At 39.9% G+C, this 27,126-nt stretch overlaps 2 protein-coding genes across 5 annotated transcripts; one reads left to right on the top strand and one right to left on the bottom strand.

Moving 5' to 3' along the window:
* Nucleotides 1-115: 115 nt before the first annotated feature.
* On the bottom strand, nt 116-25,636 carry LOC128379972 (tripartite motif-containing protein 2). Of its 4 annotated transcripts, none has more exons than XM_053339618.1 (12): nt 25,481-25,636; nt 12,254-12,432; nt 10,387-10,624; nt 9,227-9,378; nt 8,869-9,049; nt 6,025-6,748; nt 5,440-5,543; nt 5,104-5,271; nt 3,690-3,870; nt 3,130-3,200; nt 2,696-2,836; nt 116-1,714 (listed from the first exon to the last, which is right to left on the bottom strand). In XM_053339618.1, the coding sequence occupies exons 2-12, from the start codon at nt 12,385-12,387 to the stop codon at nt 1,562-1,564; spliced, it is 2,247 nt and encodes a 748-aa protein (XP_053195593.1). In that variant the 5' UTR covers nt 12,388-12,432; nt 25,481-25,636; the 3' UTR covers nt 116-1,561. The 4 variants fall into 4 exon arrangements, with proteins under 4 accessions (XP_053195593.1, XP_053195602.1, XP_053195610.1 ...); XM_053339627.1 differs by lacking the exon at nt 25,481-25,636 and adding an exon at nt 21,293-21,423; XM_053339635.1 differs by lacking the exon at nt 25,481-25,636 and adding an exon at nt 15,937-16,187 and having other exon boundaries at nt 3,702-3,870.
* On the top strand, nt 15,949-20,693 carry LOC128380069 (uncharacterized). Its single transcript, XM_053339763.1, has 7 exons — nt 15,949-16,006; nt 18,540-18,630; nt 18,780-18,983; nt 19,216-19,355; nt 19,453-19,565; nt 19,665-19,733; nt 19,818-20,693. Exons 2-7 carry the CDS (start codon nt 18,607-18,609, stop codon nt 20,204-20,206), a joined length of 939 nt encoding a protein of 312 aa, XP_053195738.1. The 5' UTR covers nt 15,949-16,006; nt 18,540-18,606; the 3' UTR covers nt 20,207-20,693.
* Nucleotides 25,637-27,126: the final 1,490 nt, after the last annotated feature.

A 27,126-nucleotide genomic window follows, 5' to 3' on the forward strand; every position in this document is an offset into this window, starting at 1 on the left:
TGTTGTCTTATAGATTTAATTTATACAGTCATAACACACTGTATTTAGCAGCTATGTAGTTATTTGTCAAAACAATGAGTGTAGCCACACAAAAAAAGCACAAACACAGTATTGTTTGCTATGGGCACTTTAATTCCATTTGGCATTACAAATATAAACAAGACAATGGAAAACAAATAATTTAACACGATTGTGTAGAAAATGGATGGCCAAATTCAGGATAATTAGAACTGTGTGCTTGAAACTGTTTTCGGTCATTATGGTAGCACAGTGCATTTAACAACAACTGTTGAACTATATCTCGCATCTTTATTGTGAGGATAGAAGAATCGTTTTTTACTAAATTACAACTTCTTAGTACTTATACAGATTTTTTTTCATGACATAAGAGCACATAGAAAGGAGTGAAGGTGATCACAGCCTTGATGTTTGATTAAATCTACATTGCAGCAAGTGCACCAATAACACCTTCTGCAATTTATTGTGTAGCAAATTATTTAAACTCTGCAACAACTTGTATGATGTTTGCATGTAATCACAGCAGATTGTAAGTCAAGATGTCAAGAGGCTTCATACACACCCAAACACACATGTGCGTAAACACACACACGCACACAGCAACATTATCTAGTGGCTTATGTTTGGTACCTTAATTGATCACCACACACGCACGCACGCACACACGCACAGTATAGTAAAACCAAATCAGAAGAAGTTATTTAATAAACACACATGTGGCTCAATTTTGAGTAGGTGACGCAACATCGAGCAGTCATTTTTTTACATATATGTAGAAGAGTCCTAATTTAATGGTGCTTCGATTGAAAGGTTTTTTTTGGTGATGTTTTTAAGTATCAGCCTGGAACATATTACTTTCTAAATTGTGCACAGTAGCTTGTCTGGTGTTTACTAGTAAAAACTGCATGCACTGAGATGCCTAATCATGCTTAAAAATACCCTGCTACCTACATATGTGCAATACTTATTTCTTGCAAGGTAAACAGGCAAAATGTGATGTGAAGAAGCTGCAATTATTGTTGTTATAATTATCTGTCAGGTGACTACTTCTTTACTTTTTGATTTAAGTCTAACTTAACACAGTGTCCAACCAGTATCTCCAGAGACAAGTATAACAGCATTATTTTTCCAGTTTTCTCGCACTTGAATACAACTGCCATGTCACTACAAATCAAAAAAGGTCTAACATATGTACAACACTTAAGTTTTTATTTTTCAAAATCGGCAAAGTTAAGATGGAATGTGAACACGGGTTATGATGAGTGACTCCTCACAGCGTCAGTCGGCCGCCTGTGAAGATCGGAGTTCCTTTCACTTCATTCACACCACAAATTCTCTCTCTCTTTTTTTTCCTTCAGCGTCAGGCAGGACAGACGCTCGGAGAACAGATGGCACAACAACAGCACGAATCAAAGATGAATGGGTGAGTGCAAATCTGCCAGTTGCTTCGTACTAGTGTGTGAACGTGTGTGTGTCTGTGTGTGTGTCTGTGTCTGTATGTATATATACACTGTACAGTTTGTGCATTGAGGGGAGATTAGGGCTACTGCAGGTAGCGGTAGACTTTGAAGCAGTGGTTGCCAGAATCGGCGACCACAACGTGTCCGTCAGAGGTGAGAGCCAGACCCTGCGGGCCGTAGAGCGGGTCAGCTGATGTGTTGATGTAGGAGAGGAACGAACCACTGCCATCAAACACCTGAGAGAGAGAGAAAGAAGGATGTTTGTATGACAGTAGGTTGAAAAAGTGGAAAAATGCGTCATAAAGACATCCAGGTGGGCTGGACCAAAGTTTGCTTGACTTTTGAGACTTTTTGTAATTTTCTTTAGAGGAGCTTGTTCTGATCATAATGAGAATCACAATTTCTTTTACTCAGAACTGAGATCACAATTTTATACCACGTTTCAGCAGGTTCCCTTAACCTTCGTGTCGTCCTGCTGGGTCAAATTGATCCCGTCTGTTTTGACTGTTCCTTCTTTCCTTCCTTCTTTCCTTCCTTCCTTCCTTCCTCCTTTACTTCCTTCTTCCTCCCTTTCATCCTTCTTTCTTTCTTCCTCCCTTTCATCCTTCTTTCTTTCTTCCTCCCTTCCATCCTTCCTCCCTCCTTTCCCTTCCTTCCTTCCTTCCTTCCTTCCTTCCTTCCTCCCTCCCTCCCTCCCTCCCTCCCTTCCTTCCTTCCTTCCATCCGTCTTTCTTTCTTCCTCCCTTCCATCCATCCGTCCTTCCTTCCTTCCTTGACTCGAGGACAACAGGAGGGTTAACTATGACACCTTTTAGTAGGGCTATAACTAACAATTATTTTTTTATATCCAGAGTCAACGTTTTTGGCATATGTGCTTAAAAATGACTAAAATTAGTATTCAGTTATCAAAATAGTTGCCAAATAACTTTCTATCAGCTAATTTTTTGCAGCGCTATATGTCAGATTTATTGTCATCTCTTCCTATGCAGAGTTTATCATGTGCACACTTCTCAGAGGCTGCCATGCAAGGTGCCAACCTGCTCATCAGGAGGTGGACTTGATATACAACTTAGGGAGTTTTTAGGTGTGTTTGTTTTGATGCAAAGCATGTCCCCACTAAGACAAACGAGGCAGAAGCATTGTCAAATAAAACTGAGATCACACAGAGGTTTAAATTGAGATTGTGATCTTATTTTAATGAATGGAACAGCGCTAACCTGTATCCTGCTGTTGCCCCAGTCTGCTACTATGATGTTTCCGTTGACATCCACCGCAACTCCTGTAGGGGCGTTGAACTGGCCGTTGCCCTCACCGTTAGATCCAAACTTCAGCAAGAATTCCCCCTCTGTGTTGAACACCTACATTTAGGTTTTCAAGGAGGCAATAGCATAGAAATAGCAGCTAAAATTATCAAAAAAAGAGTGAATGCCAGAATAGTACACAAAGTAACAGAAAAGTTTAGTTTATCAGGGTTTGTATTATAAGAACTACAATATAACTTACAATAGAATAAACAAGATACAATCAGAAAAGTCTATCATATTCATTTTAAAATATGGATTTATGAGTATCTTTAGTACTATATTAGGCTATATAGTATTAGGCTTTGTATAGCTGTAATATTCTTCCTCCGCTCTGATGTTTCACTCACCTTGACTGAATGGTTGTGGAAATCTGTTACAATGATTTCATTGTTGTTGTTGACAGCAGCAAAGTGAGGACCTGAATTTAAAAAAAGAAATAAATGAGATAACGAGGTCTCAGATATTTGTTATTTGTCACATTCAGCTCTTAAATGACACAACAGAAACAGGTGAGCTCGGTAGACATGCAAACTAAAAAGGAAATAAATGCATTCATTGTAAAAGAAAACAAAACAACTCAAGTTAGGTAGGAAATGAAATAAAGATTGTACAAAGTTAGTCATGGCAGGATCAATGGTACAGCATGCTGTGTTAAGAACACTTGTTACTATGTAATGAGAATTTAATTAATGAGTATGTTTGTTCTAGTACTGGTTTTACTGGTATCAGTGAAACGAGCCGTCTCTAACTTGCAGGTGTATTTAATAGACTTATGAAACAAAATGAAACCTCCAGAGTCAAAGGGTGATGAGGTAGTTATGGTCTCTGGTTTTGGCATTCGTCTTCATTCCACATGCAGGTGTGAGCTGGTCGGAGAAAGGCTGTAAGGGGGCAGTGCACATATTACCATTGAGTGTACCTGCAAACTGCCTGTCACCGTTGCCACGACTACCAAACTTAGTGACCAGCTTGCCGTTGAGCTGAAAGATGAAGACGCAGCAGGCCTTGTTGTCGACCACGATGACGTGGCCGTTCCTGTCCACCGACACGCCTTTAGGACCCATCAGCTTCCCCGAGCCAATCTTGTTCTAGAGAAGAGAAGGATTTTAAATTTCTGTCACTTTTCAGGAAGCTCGACAAGTTTTCCATCGTGTACTACATGTAGTTGTTAGTATAGTTCGATCAATCCAGGACTTTGGAGCTGATGCTGATATTGATATATTTTCTACACAACCCATAAGATGAATAAACATCTTTAAAGAGATTAGTTTTTGAAATCATTGTGACTAAAAAAAACGCAGCAGACTTGTAAAACATATCCTCAATTTCTTGTCATTTATCATCTGACATACATGATACAAAATACAAGACGATACAAATATATCAACAATGAGTTATCGGCTGATATACCTGCTTGGCCAATTTAGTACCAGTAATGTAATAAAGACAGAGTAAATCAGTAAATTGATCCCAGAGAGCAGATTTGTCTTTGTAAGGCCGGACTACATTTCACAAGCTCAGTTTTCATGACAAAATTCAATCGGTATAATTAGAGGAGGAAAACTTGTGGACTGGTTTTGCTCGGCTCGGGTAGTATGTGTGTTACAATGTGGTATTGATTTTATTCCAGCTTTATGCTCACAAGATTGCTGTCCCCATTTTCAAGAAACCAAAGACTGTGTCCCTTTTGTTCTACTGTGTGTTATGTGGGTGCTTGTAGTTAAAAACAAAGTGCAAAGTAAAAATAAGAAAACATCCCGTGCACATAAGTACTTAGAGAAAACCAGCGATACATATTTTGGTAAAGAGATTTCTGATTCATTCATTCATCATTCATTCAGTTAAGAACCACAGGCTGCTCTAAAAGAGACATTTCACCATTGAAATCCTGCGGTTAAAGCAGGACTTTCTTTAGTCATTCACTTCTGAAATTAACTTAAGAGGGAAGTGAAAATCAGATTTTACACTCCAGTAAATAAAAAAGGTGGTATAAAATATGCAAATGACTTACAGATGTTTATCAGGGCAGGGCACACAATGCAGCTGGTTATCTGTTTGATTTATTTAAAACAGTGATACTAAAAATACTCCATCATTGTTAAAATCACTCTAAAATTTTCGGGTCTTTGTAAATACTACTACAGTATTTACAAAGACAGTTTTTATGGCAGCTGCCTGCTTGGTAATGTCCTTGTCATTAAAATGATATTTGGTTAAACCCCAACATGACGAGGCGTCTCATTTCGCTCTTATATCTTAGATTCGTCCTACTCACGGTGGAAGTATCACATACAGATAAAAAATTAAGTTATATGACTCACCTTAAACTTCCCTTCACTGGAAAAGATGCTGACCCATTTGTTGTCGTAGTCGGCAATGATGATGTCACCGTTGGGGTGGACCGCCACACCTGTCGGCCGCTGCAGTTGACCCGGAGTCCTGCCACGGACGCCAAAACGACTTTTGAACTGGCCGTCGTTGGAGAAAATCTAAAAACATAAAGTTACATTATTGAATTTGGTGTGCAATAGAAAAGGTAAAATGCAGAGGCAGCGTTGTTCAAAGTGACTGAACAATTACAAGTTATAGTTCTTGATTGATTTCTGCTATTTCTGCAGGATGAGAGCAGCATCTGTAGCACAGGAAGTTATTTTTACCTGGACACATTGATTGTTGCTGTCTGCAATCAGCACTTTTCCCAGAGAGGAGGCAGCCACTCCCTGCAGATTAGTGAACTCCCCTTTGTTTCTTCCCTTAGTGCCTGGAAAACATGAAATGGCAGCCATATTCACATTAGAAGACAGATGACTTGACTAGTTGGGTTTTTTTTTTCTTGCTGTTGGATTTATTTTTAGCATTTTTTTGTGTGAAGTGCAAAGTGAAGCGGTGGCACTTAGTGACAGTTCTTTTCACTGTATTAGTTCTTGCACTGTGCAGTTACATTACACTGTGAAATTTATCTTATCTGTCATTACCAAAGTTCAGCTCACAGGGACATAAAACGGAAAAAAGTATCCTCACATTCAAGAAGCTGAAGAAAATGACAAAAGTTTGGCATTATTCCTTGATAAATGACTTAAATTGTTATTAATATATTGATTTATCGACTCATTTTGGCTCTAATGTACTGGAAACTGCTTTTAAATACACATTTACAGGAGTCATTAGGGCATATTTGACATTAACAACACTTGACAGGTTTACGAGGAGCTGTGCAGCTGACAGAGCAGCATATTTCTTACCGATTCTAAAGATAAGGTCGTCTTCAATGGGGTTTTCTTTCCTCCTTCCTGTGCTGTACATACTGGCCGGCCTCTTGATGGCCTTCTGCTTGATGTGCCCGCTGCCCGGTGACTTCAGCCTCTTCTTGATGCCGTCTGAACCCTGCGACACATCTATGGACTTGGTGGCTTTTATCTTAAAGGGGCTTCCTTTGATGTGTTGGTCATACAAACGCAGCGATAAGTTAAAGGTCCCCTCTTTAGGAGCTGTGAACAGGTACTCATAAGTGCCATTCTTGTTGTCCTGTATCTCTCCTTCACCTTTGTTACCATCAGGTGAGAGGAGTTCAGCAGTGATGACAGCGTTGCCCATCTTGCACAGCTCTCCATCTTTGTCTTTAGTTGTTATGGTGATGGACATGGGCACACCCATCACACAGTGCCGTAGCCCTTCACCAGTAGCCACAGTCTCAGAGGCCACAGCGTTAGTCGTTACTATGGTGCCCAGGTTGTGGATGGACTTCTTTAAGCCCTCTGTCTCCACAATGAAGTCCAGCTGGTCGTTCTCTCCGGGCTGCAGAGGAAGCTCCTGGCCGGCCAGCTCGATGAGACGTTCGCTCATCTGCTTTTTCACCAGCAGCACCTCGGCCTCTGTGCCTTGGCTCAGGGCCTGCTCCGTGAAATTACAGCTGCTGTTGATGCCCTCCTGGCCCTGCAGCAGGGTGTCCAGCTGGGCTTGGAGCACCTACACATACACACACCAGGGGGCAGCAGGGTTACTTCGTGGTTAGACAGACCCTTTAAAAAGCAGCATCTTTTGCATCTCCTTCAGCAGGTCAAACAAAAAAATCAACTTTTGAATACATTAAAGAGGCTAGAGGGGGTAACAAGATCTAGTATCACACAAAGAAAACAGGAGAATAATATGAGTATATAAACATAATTGTGATTCTTTGTAAGGTCCCCAGGTTGGAAAACACAGAGTTATGCCCACATAAAACTCAAGCAGCTCCACTGCTGATCAGTATCTGTAAAAATAAAGCCTGAACCATGACTAGTCAGCATTAAGGAAATGGGATCTTAAGTCAAGTACATAAAAAAACATCTACTGGTGATCCCACAAACACACACAGGCACAAGTTTACAACAGTACATGGCCATAAAAGTCAAGTATGGTTATTCATTCACAAAGGTCTGATGTGTGAAATTAGTCATCTGTTACAGCTCCTGACATAATCCATAAAATACATTCTCATGTGACAATAACAACACACGAGTTTCAGCTAACAATGAGCAAACACAAGTCTGACATTTAGATTATGAAACCGCCTAATAAGCTGCACTGCAAGCCCTGCTGTTAAATCATGAATCAACTTTAAAATACAACAAAAACAATGTCTGAATTCCTGATGCTCCTAAAGCATATGTTCCTACATTTGCCACACCCACATGAAATTACCGAGACAAACTCACCCGCATCTGGCCATCACACTCTTCTTCCTGTCCAACAGCAGAGGCCATTAAGCCATCTATTTCACACTGGAGTCAAATGTCTCATCCAAACACCTCCTGCTCGCATTTACTGTCCACTAATTCACACTCAGAAAGCTCTGAAAACTAAGATAGCTCCGTCCACATATGCGATGAGAATGGAGATATCACGCTGCGGCAGGATGAAGTGTTTGCAGCATGAAGAGGAAAGCTGCACTGTACTGTACTCCCTCACTGCACATGACACACCCAAATCAACTCAAATGTACACACAGCACACTGGCTCCATCTAGCTACGAGCAGCAGGCTGAAACTTGCGTGTCAGACTCTCCCCCCTGGGCTCCAGTGTTTTGACCGTGTATGCACACCAGCCCGTCAATTGTAAATCATTAACAACTCATGTGATGTAGCTCCCTGAGGGGGTGGCAGCAGGCTCTTCACCAGACCGGGTGATTGGTTGTCTGGACGAGGGTGGTGGTGCCCCCCTTTTTCTGCCTGTTAATCGCCTGTCAGACCAGCTGAGCCACTGACACATGGATCAGCAAAAACAGCCTGATGACTACTCTGCGATAGGTTAAACACTTTCCAAAAACAGATTATTATGGAGGGCAATTTTATTGTTACATCAATTGTTTGTTTCTGTGTAATTTCCACATAAACCTCTAGTTAATATACTAATGCAAGAGGTAGTGATATAATGTTTTTGTATTCACATTGTCATTAGAAATTAACTTTTATGTCATATTACATATCTTGTAATGATATTGTGTGTTAAGAGTCAAGAATCATGAATTAGAGACCGTCAGAATACGGGTTTGTCGTGTTCAGAGGAGCTCTGAAGTGGATGTCCTTGAGTGTTTAAGTTCATTGAGTTTGTATTAAGAAAACCATCAACTTTAACTATACATATAAGGAAAGGCTGTTGAGGCTTTTTGAGGAAACGCAAACGGTCTACAGAGTATTATAGAGAGGTTGATGAAACAAAGGTGAAGGTCTTTTTCTTTAATGAACGGCTGCCAAACTTACAGGATCACTGAATAGACAGTAATGCATGTGCAGTAACATAATGTATATTTGGAGAACTGCTGTGGACTCTTTGCATGAATGTTGTATTTGCACACGTGTGTTCATTGAACTGTTTGAACTAAGAATCAAGCTTTATCCTAGTTTGCTCTCCTCCAACCTCCTGAAAAATACCACCTAACAGATAGATAATAACTGCAAAGTGTTTTACCCTGATTAAATAAACTCAAACAAAACATATCACGATTGGGACCACAGCCAGTTTGGACCAAAGTCTGAGTGTAACAAATCAAACATTCAAGTATGTGTCAGCTGATTTAGCGTATTACATTTCAGACCAGGTTAATTCACCTTCTGCTTGAGGCCGTAGTTGACCTCCAGCTCCATAAGCAAAACACTTTTGCGGACGTTGAGGGTTTTCTGCAACTCATCAAAGGTAGTATGGATGTCCTCTTCAATGGAGCTTTTCTGATTGGTCAGCTGCTGCAGGATCTCGGAAAGTGTCTGCAGGGCTGAGTCGATCTCTGGTAACCTGGAAGAACCGGAGAAAATTAAGAGACATTTCTCATATAGTGAGTCAGAAGTCATATGATTTAGCAGGCACATAAATGAGGATTCTGTTCATTCATGTCATCGTAGCCATTACTTGTGTAATATGCATAACATCTGTAGTGTAACTAATGACATGTACATAATGCTGCTCTTGTACCTTTTCTTGACTGCATCCAGCTGGTCCTGTAATGAGGCTTTGTGTTGTTCCACTACGTCTTTAAGAGGCACAGTCGGGTGTTCTCCATGTTCACCGCTTGTACACTCCTGACACATGGCTGTCTCACAAGGTGGACAATAAAACTCCATGACCTAAACAACAGGAAAAGTAAAGATTAGACTTAAAAATGAGTTGTAGACCGAAGTCTTTTAGCCATGCTGGTCTTGAGACAGCAGTGTTGGTCAGATGACCACGTTATCTCGACGACATTTGGATGGATACTGTGACATTTTGTACAAACATTCATGATCCCCAGAGGATGAATTGTAACAACTTTGATGACCCTCTGACTTGTCATCTAGATCCACCATCAGGACAAAGTTTTCACTTATCGAGTGAGATATCTCTGTCTTTATTCAACAGATTGGCAAAACATTTGGTACAATATTCGTCCCCTTCAGGATGAATTGTAATAACTTTGGTGATCTCTTAATTTTTCTTTTAGTGGCATTATCAGGCCAGAATTTAAATTTGATTTTTATTACCAAACATTGTAAAACTCTCAATCACTCTCATAAACATCAGCTGTAGCTACTTGGTGGTTAATGCTAATTAGCTAATTTTAACATTCTAACAATTTAAACCAAAATGGTGAAAGATATTATACCTGTATGCTGGCATGCTGACATTTAACATTTAGCTCAAAGCACCATGCCTTCATGTAGTCTCATAAATGACAAAAAACTATTTTGGCTGATGAAGTTTCCTCTAAAACCGTAAATGTTAAAAGAATTAGCCAAACCTGAATCAGTAACTAGTGAACTTGACTTCTAAGCTGTCTTCGTTGGATTTGTTAGATAATGGTTATTCATTATCAGTGAGGCCTACAAGGAAATGTTAGTCTGTGTAAACTGACCTCCAGTCAAAGATGATTTATGATCTGCGGGAAACCACCTAAGCCTATAAACCTGAGAACTAGACAAACTTAACACAAACCATGTCCAGATAAGGTTGCTTTTAGATCTAAACCTGATGTAAAGGTCTAACTTCCCAACAAAATGACATATATATGTTTGCTTATAGTTTTGGTCCATTGAGCATGTGATGAGAAAAGAGAAAGTAAAGTAAAGACAGAGGCAGGCAGAGAGTTTGTCTCTTACGTTGCCTCCATGGTTGGGGCAGGAGAGCAACTGGCCTGCTGCCACAGTGGTGATGTTGTTGAGAGCGGCCGTCTCCTGGCTGCAGCTGTTGGGCGCTCGCTGCAACACGTCCATCAGGTTGGTGATGAAGAAGTTATTCTGTAATGCCGCCACACCTTTCTCCGGCAGGATCGAGGTCTGGCGGCACACTGGGCACGACAATGTGAGGCTGTGGGCCGGGATGTAGTTCTGCAGGCACCTGGAGGCAGAGAGCAGGGGGTATGAATAATGAGTGGAAGCATACTGTTAAAATTAGTGTTAAAGAAACAGTTTGGAGAAAACAGTGGGTGGTTTAGAGGTGGTGGTGGTGTGTGTGTGTGTGTGTGTGTGTGTGTGTGTGTGTGTGTGTGTGTGTGTGTGTGTGTGTGTGTGTGTGTGTGTGTGTGTGTGTGTGTGTGTGTGTGTGTGTGTGTGTGTGTGTGTGTGGTAGAAGTTTCCATCACACTATGTACTCATAGATATTAAATTATGACTGTATTTTTTTAATCGGAAAGTCTCTTGAAATAAAATATATTTTACAAGACAGACCTGGCCAAAATGGCAGCACTGCTAATATACTAGATAATTTATTTTAACACCACTGGGCTTTAAACATAAAAATATCCCATAAAAACATTTAACAATCAAATCTAATTAAATTTAATAACCCATTTCAGTACCAGTACCTTCAAATAGTCCCTCTGCTGCCATCTAGTGGCAGCAACTTTAACACTCAAAAGTGATACAGAAAAGATCAATTTATTGCAGTGCATGCAGGGAAATTAAAGTGTTACAGCAGCAGAAGTACAACAACAGATGCATAGTACAGATAAGTAACGTTAAATAACCAACATAGTACATTATGAGCATCTACTGTATACAACAATCAATAACTATAGATGTAATACTATTTATTGAAACAAAAATAGTTAAAAATAAAGTGAGCAACACCAGATCCATCACAGGGGTTTTAGATTGGACCAGAGTCTATGTGTGTACTTGATAAAATGTTGACTGAGCATCATGACATCACTGATGCGCAAATGCACAAACCAGACATGTGACCACACTTTCATCATGTGGTCAGAAATACATCTGACTACAGGCTTTCAACATGTGAAGGTCAGCATGATAATGCCTCTCTGCAGTAGATCGTTTACTGTTATATTAACCTTTAAACATTCATTTAGGTCATATTTTAGTTTGAGGCAGCTGCTATCCACCATATGAGGGAAAATAAATGTTGGGCCAGAAACATTTTTACAATACTTTATCATTTCAACGTTTACTTCACAACAAATTTGATGTGATCATGTCCAAGGAATCACAATGTGAAATTTTAAATTATATGCCTCATAAAAAGTAGTTCATTACAATATGTACCATAGATACATGTATGAAGTAGATACATCATGAGAGAAAATGCATACTTAATTAAATGAACAGCTGACTGATTCTCCAGAAGCAACTAGAGCAAAGAGACAGACAACAGTCTCTCTTTTGTGTCAGGGACAAAAGCGAGCTAACAGAGAGGAAGAGACCAGCAGACCAAAGTCAACAGCAGTGATGCAGCATCATCTCTTGTGAGAAAATGCTCATATTTACAACATAAATGCAGTATTAATTAAAAGGTTAACATAAATATTATGACTGCATTCAATATTTCTGCAGCATGCCTTTCTCAAAGTGAACATACAAAGTAGATATTTGAATTTTAAATCTCAGAGGCTCCATTTGCCCACTTTTAGTGCACTTCATTTGCACATTTAAACCTCCACACTCACACTCACACTTCACAGGACAGGCACATTGAATTTCTACATTCAAACAGCAGGACGACACCACTCACCTTTCACAGAAGGTGTGCAGGCAGGGCAGAACTTTGGGGTTTTCGTAGCGGTCCAGACATATGCTGCAGATCAAGAACTGCTTGTCAATCTGGCGGACAACGGGGCTGGGAATAGTGGAGCCTTCACTGGCCATCCTAAAACTCTGACATAAGAGCCCCTCTTCCTCTTACCCTGCACCCTGCAGAGAGACACAGAGGGAGGACAAGACACGTAAGGATACAGCAAATAGACAACACATATGATCAAACACAGTGATGACCTTGTGGAAGGGAGTGGAAATCTGCGGGTTATAAAGATCAAAGCGTCTTCCTTCCATCCACTCACTGAGAGGAAATTCCAAATGCACAAACAGACACCAATCAGCGCCTGTGGCTTCAGGCTTTAGGCTTTAACTCAAACCCGTAAACACTCAAGTATAAAGATGAAAAACATTGCCTGTAAACATCCCCTCAATCAAAATCATAAATCTGTTGGTCAGTGGAAAAACTCATTATACATAATTAGGATTTCTAATCATAAAGTCAATTGGACTAAATGTTGAGGAACAGAAACACAATTTTTGAGGCTGTGAGGAGTGTGAGAGGTCAAACTGGGGTCATGACCTCAATATCACACCTGTAAGTGCCCACTAATGTAGTTTTACCATAAATTTGTCTCCATGGTAAAGTTAATGACTCATCATTTTGTTGGTCAATAGGAAATTCAGCAACAGTATTGATAACTGATTAAGTTGATAATTAAGATAAAATGTCAAATATTGGCTGCTACAACCGCCTCCAAAGTTGAGGATTTGCTGCTTTTCTCTTTAAATTTTGACTGTTAGTTGGACAAAGGAAGATAACTGAAGCCATTACGTCAGGTTTTCAGAACACATGATTTTCATTTTCACTATTTTTTTGGCATTTCATGGACTAAAAAATGAATAGTGTTCATAACAAAAAGCAGATTAATGGATACAAATGTTGGCTGTAACTGAAGACCAGAGTTGGAGCTTCTGTAACAGAAAATGAAGCAGAACAGTGGTTACAATCCTTCTGGTTTATGACCTTTTAAAGCAAAGCAATGTTTACTTACTACCCCTCGTTGTCAGAGAGATAGTGAATGAATAAACACTGACATTTGTTTATGATCAGATACAGTTTCATTTGATAGTTTTTAGAGGCCCGAAGAAGGAAAAATATCCAAAAGTCAGGGAAAATAAACATGAACAAATTGTTTTCTAGGGCTGCAATTTACAATTGTTTAATCTGCAGATTGTTTTCTCAGTTAATTGCTTGATGAAAACTGTGAAATGTGCCCATTTCATTTCCTGCAGTCCAATGTTATGTAATGTGAAATCTGTTGTTTTGGTATTAAAAAACCCAAAGGTATTATTTTTAGTATGAATTTAAGATAAGCAAAAGCAGAACATCCTCAGATTGAAGAAGCTAAAACCATCATATATTTGGCATTTTTACTTAAAAACAGACTTTAATGATTAATCGACAATCAGAATAGTTGTCAAATAACTTTCTGTCGTTGCAGTTTTCTTCTCTCCTTCAACGTCTTTGTGACCTCTTACATTTATCTTTAGACCAGGTTGGGAACCACTGCAGTAGAAGCTTGTCTATGAGCTGCTGCTATGCTGGGTGTTTGTCATAAAAAGGCACTTTAAGCAATAAATATTTGATTATAAAGTGAAAGCAAGGCACTCAAAGAAAAAACACTGACCCTACAAAAATAAGCACTACACATTAATGCCACAATACACAATATTTATACTGATCCCTCGGAAGTCGAGCTTCACTCGGCTCTCCAATTTCCAACTGAAGCATCTGTTTACTGCATCCTCTTTTTAATGTCTGAGTCCTCTGTAATGTTATCTGGCAGCTAATGTGGACACGGAAAGTGTGTCAGTGCTTTTATTGTCTCTTCACATTCAAGACAGGCACAGAAACAGGCCACCTCTGCTGCTCAGAGAAAACCCTCGGGGACTCTAGTTCCTCTTATGGTGCATGCTCTCTTTCTCCTCTTTTCTATTCTATTTTCACTTAATCTGTCTCTTATTCACATCCCCTCCTGTTTTTCCGGTATGTGAAAGCAGAGCCTGTAGCCACAATGTAGTGATTAGGTAAGCCTAGAAATGAAGGGTTTAAAGGTGCAGTATGTAGAATTTAGTGGCATTTACAGGGACAGATGTGGCAGAAATGGAATATAATCATAATAAGTATGTTTTTATTAGTTTATAATCACCTGATATTAAGAATCGCTGTGTTTTTGTAACATTAGAATGAGCCCTTTATATCTACATAGGGAGCGGGTCCTCTTCTTTGTAGCCTGTTGCACCACCATGTTTCTACAGTAGCCCAGAATGGACAAACCACAGACTGGCTCCAGAGAGGGCATGGCCGTGGCTGAATATTTAGCTGATATTGACAACAACTCAACTCTTGTGAGATTTCAGAACAAGACTTTTCTTTGAGTGATACTTGCTTGGACACAATAACAAACAGACCAGATCAAGCTAACGGTAAAGAATAAAGTTTATTTCTCTGTTTGGTCCTTTCCATAATGTTGTCAGACATTATAATAATAATCGGAGCCACTGAGAACAGCCACTAACAAACCTACACACCTTCCATTTTGTCGAGGACACACCTTACTAGATATGAGGCTGGGGTTGTTTTTTTTAACTCTGTAATTGTTTCCACCCACTTTTAATTTTTCTCAGTTTCTATGAGCGAAGCATTTAGTGACTGATCTGTGAGCCTAGTTATCAGCAATAACCATCACTTTTAGTGGACGGGCACTGACGGGACACTATTGCTGCATCAGATTAAACTGCAACCCGTTTTGCAGCTGCCATCTTAATCGTTATCCATTAGTACTGGACCGAGTTCAAAAATTGTTATCCCCATTAGTCAGTTAGGACACAAAATGATGGTAAAATAGGGTCCTGGTTATCCCTTTAAATTACTATCATAACAATGCTGTCATGTGGGCGGGATGTAATGTAATGTCTTTCAGCTGTCAGTACTTTGCTAAACAGATCAATCCAGATTCACAAAGCTGTTCCAGTTAAAAAGGAAATAGCAAATATGACTTACATAATTACAACAAGCTGTTCAATATCTAATCTGACAGCTGGATTCTATTTTATTCATCATTTAATGGTGCACATAAAAAGAACACAACCTCTTACATCAGTGAGATTTGAATGACGATTCATTCAACAACAACAACAACAACAACAACACTGTACAGCCAGCACAGCCCGGCACTAATCTCTAATCTCAGTCTGTGTTGATAATTTACCGGCTCCAAATATGCCACTGATTATGAAAAGTTAAATTCTTAAATCCCACAGACAGCCACAACAGGACAACAGAAGCGCTTCGCTGACGGTGCACAAGGTCGCAGCAGCCACACAACACTCAGCTCTTACATAATCACACCCGCACCAGCTAAGCGGAATAATTCCTGCTGGATTGAGCTGTCATCTAATACGCAGCAGGAAGACAACACATGAACAAGAGAAATATATTATTGGAGATATTAAAAACTACTGGACTATTCAAACATTTAACTATGTTACTTTTTTGCATGCAATGACCCCATGACAAAAGAAAAAATACTTCAATGAAAAACAACGGTAGCTATTTGCAAATGGCAGTACAACCATAACATCATCAACAGGACTTACAGTGCTGCATTTATGGACGGATCAACAGGCGTCATCCACTCCAGCACACAGACCCGATCACAGGCTACATGTGAGTGAAACAGGCAGACTCTTCACTCTGAAAATCCCTCTAAATCTGCCCCCTTCATATCACGCCAGCTCTGTTATTTAATTATGTTTCCGTCAGGTAGCAGCAACGAACCAAACAGGAGATGACAGGACATGCGTGTTTGTGTAGGTGTGTGTGTGTGTGTGTGTGAGAGTGTGTGTGTGTCGGTGAGGTAGCTCCTCCGTGTGTTTATGGGTGTGCGCACACACACACACACACGTGAGCAAAGTTGAGGAGGGGCGATTTGTCCAGATTGTGTTTCAGTCTTTACATCATCTCTTGCCCTCCCTCCCTCCCTTCAGCACTTCCTCTCCTCACATCACTTGCATTCTTTGCTCGGTCTGTCTCATCCATTCATCTCCCTCCTACCTCTCTCTCTCTCTCTTTCTCTCTCTTCCTCTCTCTCTCACTCTGTCTCTCTCTCTCTGTGTCAGAAGTAAATGCTGGCTCACTGCAGTACAGCGAGCGTGTGCAGCATCAGGAGTATGTGAGCTAGTATTGGCTGACGGCTGGTGATCTAACAAATGGGAAAAAAGGGACAACAGTTATGGGCCCCCCTCCACAGCCAATAGAATCGAAGCCAAATGGATCTTTTTCGGAGTGCATATGTGCGCGGGCGTGTGCATGTTGCTGAGTCACTGTACAGCGACAAAAAAAAAACTGAGAAGGAAAGTCAGAGGCAGAAGATGAAGATGAAAGAAAAATAAAGATAACCGAGCATGAGGTAATTAAAGTATGAGGAAAAAGAGTTCACTTTAAATTTGCCAAAACCAGAGACGCCTTTGTGTAATCATAACTACACACACACACACACACATATACACAAACACACACACATGCATGGTAATTACTTCACCACTGTCAACACTGAGCTGCAGTGGTCATCTAACTATTCAGGTCAGCGTTACCTCCATTCTGATTAAAGTCCCACATTAGAGTCTACTAACCCTCCCAGATGTGGCATTGTGGTATGACGAGCATGAACAACACATCTGTAGGATATTTATCTTGGTCAATACTTATAAACACAATATATTATGTGTTTGTTGTATATTTAAATCTCTTGACATGACACTGAAATTAATTAACTTTTTTGGCATAAGATTAAAAGGTCACTGATAAATGTGATTCCAGAGGCAGGAACATCAGTAACTGCACTGTTTATATGAATATCTGCACTCTATCAAAGCATAAATGATGAAGCAAAGTGTCTCAGATATTCTCAGATATTTTAGTTTCATTGTATATCCAACAAGCGTCTTCATGAATGTCTAGATGTCCTTGACTGATCTCGTCTGGAAGCAAAGCCTTTAAGGATTAGGCTGGAAACTCTGGTGTGGAGAGCCAAACCAAACATGAATAATGATCCTACTTAGAAATATATTGTGTGTATGTATCCAAACCCTCATATTTTGTATTGCTCTGTAGACTTCTATTGTTGTCCAAAAACTATTAAAAACGCATCAGTGAGCCGTACTGTTGCACTGGGTCACATTTTACTTCACCCTGAAGTTACAGTAGTTTGTTTAGAAATGGCTCCAAAAGACTAATAATAGCGATCATGTTAGAGTGTTTCCTTGTACGGCAGACGCCACAGCATAGTAGAAACTGCTCTCCTGAGGATGAAAATGTGATCGGTGTTATCTTCAAATAAAAAATTCTTTGAAGTTAGTTCAAGATGAAGATCAAAACATTCCTGCACAGTTGATTTCTACTTTTCTGCAGTTTATCTTCCATTAGTGACTCCCTGAGACCCAAAAAAATGTATTTTAATCATGACATTTTAAAATAATGGCATTAAATCCATATCACCCAATATTTATTTCATCTGGGTCAGGATTTGTCTTCTCTGTTTGTGGATATTGCTGCCTTCCATCATCTGCAAATAATATAACAGAATAACATCGGGGAGGTCTTAAATTCCTCTTCGGGGTTTGATTTTCCAATCATTCAAAATCACATCAGTAAATCTTTGCCTCTGACAGAGCTTTTTCACACTTTCTGGCAGCTCTGAGGCTGTTCCAGTGATCTCATCTCAGCCTCGGCCAAACTCATGAGCTCAGTCAGTCAGCGCGAGGGTGCGAGGCGTTTCAGAGAGAAAGAAACTTATGTAACGCTCTCTTGTATTGTTAAAGATTGTGTGTGTGTGTGTAGCATCAACATGCAAGACACAATCACTTTCCAAAGCATTGATTTTTTCATTAAAGTGGCTTCAAATTAAACATTTAGGCCGTCCTAATGCCTAAATGTACAGCTGAATGGAAGTGAATTATCTAATGTTGTTGTGGCTCAGGAGGTAAAGCCGGTCGTTCACTAACTGCAGGATTGGCTATTCCATTCCCCCGGCTGTTGAAGTGTCCTCACGCAAGACAAAGAAACCCTCTCAATGGCCAGGCCAGCGCCTCGCACGGCAGCTCTGACGCCATCAATGTGTGTGAATGAGAAGCATTTTGTACAATAGAAATAAGCTATATAAGTTCAGTCCATTTACCTTTTACCATTTCATTTCAAACAGATCATCGAATCTGAAAACACGCCTCAGTAATGCTGAGAGGTTTCCCTGCACCGCCCCAACCATTAATATGGACCAACACCGTGAACTGATGGTATGTCAATGTCTTCTTTCAAATTTTTCTAAACTGACAATAAACATTGTCCCTTAATCCATAGTGATTACTGTGATATGTCTATAAGCTCTTAAAGGCATGTCCAATTTGGTCTTTTAAAATAACATGTTGTTCCTTTTGTGTTGAAGGACTTCTTACCAAAGGATTATCAGTACCATGTATGCAGGTACACAGCTGTGAGCCAACCTGACGCTGACCATACTAGTTTTGAGGCCACAGTACGCATGTCGCTCCAGACGAAGGAAGAGATCCTGGTGTGGCTGAAGTGCATGGCAGTCACATGGAGAGTGGCCTACACCAGGCCCACTAAAGGCCAGAAGATCATCTTCAAGGTAGGTTGTTTTTTACAGAGCTGGTATTGTGGCATCTTTCCTGCGTAGTGATTTGATTTCCAGCAACTTTCAATATGTTCATTTGAATGGATTTTTATGACTCATTATAACCATAAACTCCTGACTCTAACTAATGGATGAAGCTATGGATGGTCACTTAGGTTCATGACAAAGCAACATCTCTAAGGAGACATCTATAATAAATAATGTTTGTTTTTCTCTAACACTGTAGGCAGACTACCGGTGCCAGCATAACACAAAGCCCAGGGAAACAACACCAAAGACTGGCAGAGTGTCCAAAAATACAGACTGTCCTGCTAAACTCAAAGTTACCCTTGTACGCACTGAGGTCTCCCATGGGCAACGGAGCAGGTCCAACTCACACATACCCTACTTAATTTTTAGAGAAATTCTTTGTATTCATGAACATATCTATTTAACAGTATCCTTTTCCCTTTTTTCTCTCCAGAAGCACAGATCCTCACATACCCCACTACCCGACACTCGTGGATATCAGTAATATTCACAATCACAACATACACGTGGTGGATGCTGTGCTTGAATGTGCCGAAATACCAGACGGTCAGTTCAATCATAAGGACTTGTTCATAATAATGCATATTAAATATACAACACTGATTCAATTAAGGTTAATGTTTTGTTTTTTTTTCCACTCCACAGCTGATCAATCGTGGTGCGGACCAACCATTGCAGCCATTGAGGAGCTTGGTAGTACTGAAACATCTGAGGGTCAGTTTAATCATAAGCACATTTATTCATAATGATGCTTATACACTACTGATTAAATAAAAGACAATCCAATGCCTTTTCCAGTTGCCCAAGACGAGCAGTGGGACTCAATGATCAAGGAGTTTTCGGCCATGGTGCAGAGCAATGAAGGATTTCAAGGAGCAGCTTCCGCCTTCGTGAAGACCTTCCACAGACTGAAGGGGAACCCCTCCATGCTGCAGTCGGCGATGCGCATGTTTGGCCACTATGACGGCAGCAGTTTGGTGTCAAAGAGAGCTCTCCAACGGGCAGCTAACTGTGCTGGGTCAAGTATAGCCACACAGCCCTCCTCTGTTACCCGTCGAAAAGTCAAGCTCGGGGGGGTACGCCGAGTCTCAGTAGGAAGGCCAACAAAAAATGTTGCAACCATGGACCATCGCTACAGCTACCCTAAAGGAGGGCCTTCAGACACTGACAGTTTGCCTCAGCAGTAGAGGCGTGTCGCAGCAATCTAAAATAATTAACGCTCCACCACCAACGTGCCCCTCACCTTCCCCCTTTTCCTCTCTCGAAAGAGGCTGGACACTCCACCACCACACCCCTCACCTCCCCCCTTTTCATATAGTTGTTTGTCTATAGTAAATTGTATATAGATGCTTTTAAAGACTAACGCTCAGCAACAGTGTTGCTGCCTATGATTGTTTGTACAAATATCTGATGTTAAAGTCTATAGTCCCTCTGATAAAGCTATACAAAGTGAGTGCCGTTGTAAAGTACATCTCAAATGAAGATTTTTTAAAGACTTGCCTTTTCCAATATTTTTTTAACTTTCACAATTACTTCTGTTTCTTAATATATAAGTGAATCGTTATTATAATATGTAAAGTGCTTCGAATTCTCCAAATAAATGCGGGATGAATAACATCTTATCACCATCATCATTCTGGCCTTAATTTCTATTACAGAATTAGTGTTCAGTTGGTTAAAGTGCAGTAATATTTTAAGCTCTACATTGGAGTAAGCTAAAAGTCTAATTTTAAGCCACTTTAATGAAGAGATTAATTTAAAATATACTTTTTGTAGGCTACATCTCCAACAGTTAACAGCTTATTTTACTTTGCCCTGTTGTATAATGAAAAAATCCTCACAGAGTCTTAAAGTCTTCAATTATGTATGTAAATATACTAAAAGAATTACAGGTTGGGGTTTTAAGTCAGTCACTTTCAATGAAGCCAGCCTGACCATTACATCTGGAGTACAACATTAAGTAGAGACACTAACAGCTCACACACACACACACACACACACACACACACACACACAGACAGAGGAGTAAACACATCAATTAACCTGTTTTAGTTGCTTCACTGGTCACACCCACATCATCACCCTCAACGCATTTAGACACTTCAAAAGAAAAAAACTCCAGCAATTTCCAGCTGACTTAGCAGCAGTTCTTTTTTTTCTAATACAGCTCTGTCCCGAAAATAAAAAAAAACAACTTAAAAGTTAAATTTTAACTTTTGTAGTGAGAATCTAGGCCAAGCTTGTAATTGTAAAACCAGCTCATCTCCACTCACCAGTATGAAGAGGAAAGTGCTTTCATGCAGTTCTTTGAAGTATTTTTTATAGGTTTAGGTTTGCGTGATGGCTGCCGTGGTCTGACATGTTACTCTGGGGTCTCCATGCCACGGCTCATTCGAGAGCACTGACCTCAGCTGTTTTTTTTACCATCTCGCTCTGTTTCTAAACACACTAAATGCCGTGTCATTGAGCACAATGACCACTTTAGAAATATAAAGAGCCAGGCTGAAGATAAACGGGTAGAGGGAGACGTACAGTATAGACAGCGCTGTTAGTTACCCGCTGGTTTGTTTCTCACTTCACCTTCATATTATTGATGCTTTTATGATGTTTTATGGTGAAAGACTGGTTTGTCAGGTCAGAAGTCCAACAGCTCAGTCACATGCAGGGTCACTGTTATACATGTGGGGCTAATTGTGGGAGTACAGGAGTCATAGGACAGTTTATTGTAGCTCTTTAACACTTCTGCCTTCACATTTTATTATTGTTTATGTACCTTTTGGATTATTTTTATTGCATTTTTAGACATAGTGTTATGTTGTACATACCAGAATATCAGAGTAAATACTGTGTTCTCCTTTTTCATGAATGATAAACTATCATAAATGTCTTGAAGAGAAAGAAAAGAATATTCTCAGATCAGGATAAGCTTGTGCAATACTGGTTACAGACTGACGCAGCTGAAGGAATAGTTAGATTTTTTTGGTAAACATGCTTATTTGATCTGTGCTACTCTCATGTGTGTACTTTATATATAAATCTAAGGCCAGAAGCAGATTAGCCTAGCTTAACATGAAGACAGTGGAAGTAGGGAGAAATAGCTGAGAAGTTAACAGCCAGCATACTAACTCCTCTAAAATTCATGAATTAACATGTTTTAATATAAACAGTGCTGATTAAAAAAACTAAATATATAAAATTTGTGGTTTTAGGGAGAGTTACGCATTATTTCCCTCTGCTTCCAGTCTTCATTCCAAGCTAGGCTAATTTAGCTCCTTGTTCCAAAAGAGAGCGAATTAACTACTTTACCTCAAACTGATTATTCCTTTAATGCTAATAATCAAATGTTACTGATGTGAAGCACCTGCAGCTATTTCATTTTATGTTCAGAATATTGTATATAAAAGTGTATTACGTACCGAGGCTTACATAACTTCACATACATTTAAGCAAACAACAAAATACTTATTACTTACTACTATATATTTTTTACATTCAGTATTTTCACTGCAGGTGTGCTGAGATCTACTTAGAACCCCCCCCAAAAGAGTGTTTGTCTTCATATGGACACTTTCATAGTATTATCATTATTATTAGGGCCTGCAAAGCCCTATTGTATCTGTAAACCGACTAGCATGGGGTGGCGAGGGCCCGTTCATCGCTGCTTGCAGCTTTAATTATTATCATTATTATCATTATTCTGTGGTGCCAATAAACAGACTACATTAAAATGAAAAAAGGATCAGTCTGTAGGATTTATAGGAAACCCTGTGTCAATGTCACTTGGTTATACATCTGCCAGCCGTGCACTCTGTGGACACAAATGACTTTTTTCCATTATTGTCATTTGTATGACCTCCAAGCTAGGATGGACATTTAAAAACACACCGACACCACAGTCACATAAACCTTTCAGAGCACAAAATGGACCTGACAGTTTCATCCCATCCATCATGACCTTACATGACCATAATGACTGCTACTGGCAGAACAGCCACAAATAGCTGCCCACTTAGCTACCACGCAGCAGCTCTCACATGATCATTACGCCTAAAATCACCATAATCAGGAGAGAACGATACAGACTGGATAACACACTCGCTGCGTCGACTTAACAGACAATAAACACTATATGATCATTACTGCTGATGTTTATGTTTGAGTTAAGTGTTTGTTTTTATTCAATTTTAAATCCTGTCAGTACATAAAGCCAGATGGTCTGCCTTTGAGGCTTATATCCATGGTGACCCTGGTAATGCTGCAACAGATCGATCCACAGCGCCGCTCAATATAATTAAATGTTCTCCTCATGCTCCTCAAAGTCTGTTTTAAAACTGTGACATCATTTTTTTGTCTTTTGTTAGTTTGCCTTTTCTGGGTTTAATACAAAAAATATTTTATCGAGAGACTCCAGCTGCTCTTATAATTTGGCAGAAGCTCCAGGAAGTTGTTTCCAATATAATTCAAACCAAACCTTTTATATAACTTTCTGTTTCAGTGGAATCAGGGGCTTCAAATGTCTTCAATGAAAAAGGCCCCACCCCTGAATTATAAGAACACTCTCATGCTAATCTAAAGCATCCACTGAGAACAGGATGATGAGAGATTACAGCGGCAGAGCACGCCTTTAGCCTCAACATCCCCTCGTTCAACTGCGTGTGTCCCCCCATCCCCCCTTTAGAAAAATCTAAACTAGCAGCAGCATCTTTTAAAGCCATTGATGAAAATGTGCTGCCATTTTAAACCTTGGGAGTAAAAAGTAATGTTTATAACAGTCTAAGTAACACCACTTTGAACATAGTTGGATGATAAACTGTAAAAGGATGAATGTGGCTGTCTGTCAATATGACTGTCGGAAAAACACAAACGTTCCTCAGATCTCATTTACGCGCCTTTAGAGAGAAAAAGGGCTGAGTGAATAAGGAAACCCCATGTCATCATGTCACAAAGCTTTATATCTAACAGCCATGCAGTCTGGGGACACCAGATAAGACAGTGTGATGTGTAAGAAGTGCGTGTAAATCAACAACTGACCTTAAATGAAAGTGGCCCACAGATGTGCTAGCGTTAGGCCATTGGAAACTGTCCATGCTGCAAATGTGTCAGCCAGAATTAAATGAAGCTAAAACATTGTGGTTCGCTGTCTGGACAAAATGTACGTCTGTGGTAAAACAAGAGCGTGTTCTCTTTAATCCCCCTTACACAGCATTGAACAAGTCATATCAGCAGAAGAGGGTGACAAAAAAAGTGAATGACTGAATGAATGAAATCCATCAACAGATCATATTTTAACTGATCAACTGCAATTTTCGAAATGGATAAAGGATTTGCAATGCTATTTGTTGCATCATACTGTAAGATGAGTTTTAGGGATATTTGTTAAGTAAATTTTGTATTTTTTTTTTTGTATGCAAATTAATCAATTGTAAATGTACCCGTGTTTGTCAAAAAGCTCATTTTAAAACTGTGGCCAGATGTTAGATTGGCCAGATGTTAGACATAAAACGTCCTTGTTTTGCAGATTACCTAGAGTTTAAAATGTCCTTATTGTGTTTATATGGGAGTTACACAACACTACACTGAATATCCATAATGTTAGTAATGTGGTGGAGTCTGGTGGAGTGATACTGTACGATGAGAGTGAGAAAAGAATTGATGTGCAGCAACTTTTGTGGCTGTCATTAAAGTGGACCAAGCTGCAGTGAAGCTTGCTGTAAAACACTAACTAGTTACAGTTAAAGAGCAACCAGTGTTACAATATGATAGCTGACACTGAACTTAATACCCAAACAGTTTCATTATGATGATGTCCGTCACCTCAGCAACTTGCTTAAGCATTATTTACTACCTGTGGATATAATGATCCATTATAATAGCTCAAATACGTGTTTTTATCCAACTCGAAGTTGTAAAGATAGACAGTATCATGTTTTACAGATTGTGAATTCATCTGAGACAAACCAATGAGTTTGCCCTACATAAATAAACTTGATGTGACTTGTCCTCAACACACAGACTGAGTGCACCTGCACGACGTCAAAACAGACGAGTTAAAGCCACTGAGCATGACAAACAGGAAATGAGAGTAAAGAAGCCATCCTCTGGTGTGTATACAGTGTACACCTGCACAGAAAAGCCACTTAAAGACACATCTGCTGAGAGTAAGCACTGGTTACATCAGTATAGTATGTTAACTGCAGCAGGAACCTGTATTTCTAGTATCTACTCAGAAGACTTCCAGGGTAATAACCTGGAATCACAGAAGTATGTTTTCTTAATCTTTTCCTGTTACAGAAGCTAAACAAATCCACAGTTTATACACAATAACTTTCCCAAAGCAACATTTTGTTACAGTTTCTCCCTTCCTTCAATTTGAAACATTTCCTATTTCCCTTCTTCCAGCTGTTGCTCACTCTTTCCAGCCCTCCTCTCCATATTTAAATCCCCAAAACATCCCCACTTACTTCAACTCCATGGCTGCTCTCCTTTCTCCTCTCCTCTGGGGTGAAAAAAAACAAAAAACGCTGCTCTCTGTCACCTAATCCTTCTCATCTCTAATATACTGTAGTGTGCGCAGTGGGTAGAGAGGGGAACACATGCGAGAGGCCCGAGCTGCTGTTACAATAATCCAAACAGACTGACAGGGAGCCACAGGGCGAGTGGAGACGGGGGGGGGGGGGGGGGGGAGGTGGGGTGGGGGCAGTTGTGAGGCTGCCGCTGGTGTAGAGGGAAAGCAGGGACCAATCAGAGGGTTTACTAAGGCTGGGAAGGGGTTGGGCTTCAAGATTGTGTTGCTCTTTAACTTCAATGAGAGCCAGAGGCATGACAGAGAAATGGCTAAGATAAGAAGTGACAGAGGATGAATGATCTGACAGAAAGAGAAACAAAACATGCCAACATAAGCTAAATTATTGTCCAGACTCTTTCCCAGGTACAACAAGTACAACCAAAATGTATTTAGATGCTGTTTATTCAGGGAGAAATCACATTAGTATCATATAAGTGGTTAAAGTTGAACCCTGCATGCTTCCCCCTGCAGAAATATATCTCCATTTCCCAGAAAGGCCCTAAGTGCACTCAAGCTCTACTTTTCCTGTTTAGTGAGCTGAACATAAGCTCAAACCGTCAGGGCCAGAAACATGATGTCTCTCATGAGTTGTATATCTATTTGTGATTTTTAAATAAGCAGCGTTTTTAGAAGAGTTTCAAGAGTTTGTGAGTCACAGCTGGCAGAGGCTGCAGTAATCAGAACAAGATGCTCACAATGGCCGTGACATGATGATACTCTGATGATCGCAGCTCAATTAAATACAGAACATGACACTGCAGTTTTGCACCAGCCACACAAGCATGTTACTATCAGTCCTATGTTTGGCCTCCCCGGGGGGCTCAGTGCACTGAAGCAAAGCTGGTAAACAACACAGAAGTGATGCAACAGGATAAAGAGACCACCACTGGAGGGCAGGAGAAAGAGAGCTGGAGAAAGAACAACAATTACATCATCTGATCGGTTCTGCTTTTAATTAACTTCATGATTCTTATGGTTTAGTCTTGTTTTTATCTTTACCCTTCACCCTAATAAATGATGCAACAGTTCTCAAATTTTAAATGTCTAAAAATCAGTTGTGTAGGTGCCTTGAATCTTAACTCAACCTCAAAATCTTTCTAGTTTTCTGTTGTTTTACTTTCATTCTTGACTACTCAAGGCCCATTAAGTAGATGTTTTGGAGCTTTCAATCATATTAAATTATCTTCATTGGTAGATTGTGGAGTCATAACAGACAATGTTCACATTTCCATTTTTTCAGAGAGTAAAAGAGGAAAGAAGTGCTCAGAAATATGACATTTTGAACACCTACATTTCCACGAGAATGGGGCAAACTCCACCTAGTGATGAAGATCATGTGATATGATCAACAGCTGCAGAACAGCTGGTAAATGGACTTGATGGTGAAACTGTTGCAACATTTTAATTAATAGATGGAACTACAGCATCTCAAAAGAAAAAGTAAACAAAACTACACCATATGATGACAGCTTGCTACAAACAGAGTATTTTATTTGTACTGTACATATTGGTCTCTATGTGTGTGCGTGCAGTGTTTGGTAT

The sequence above is a fragment of the Scomber japonicus genome, chromosome 2 (genome assembly GCF_027409825.1).
Source record: "Scomber japonicus isolate fScoJap1 chromosome 2, fScoJap1.pri, whole genome shotgun sequence".
Classification (NCBI taxonomy): Eukaryota; Metazoa; Chordata; class Actinopteri; order Scombriformes; family Scombridae; genus Scomber; species Scomber japonicus.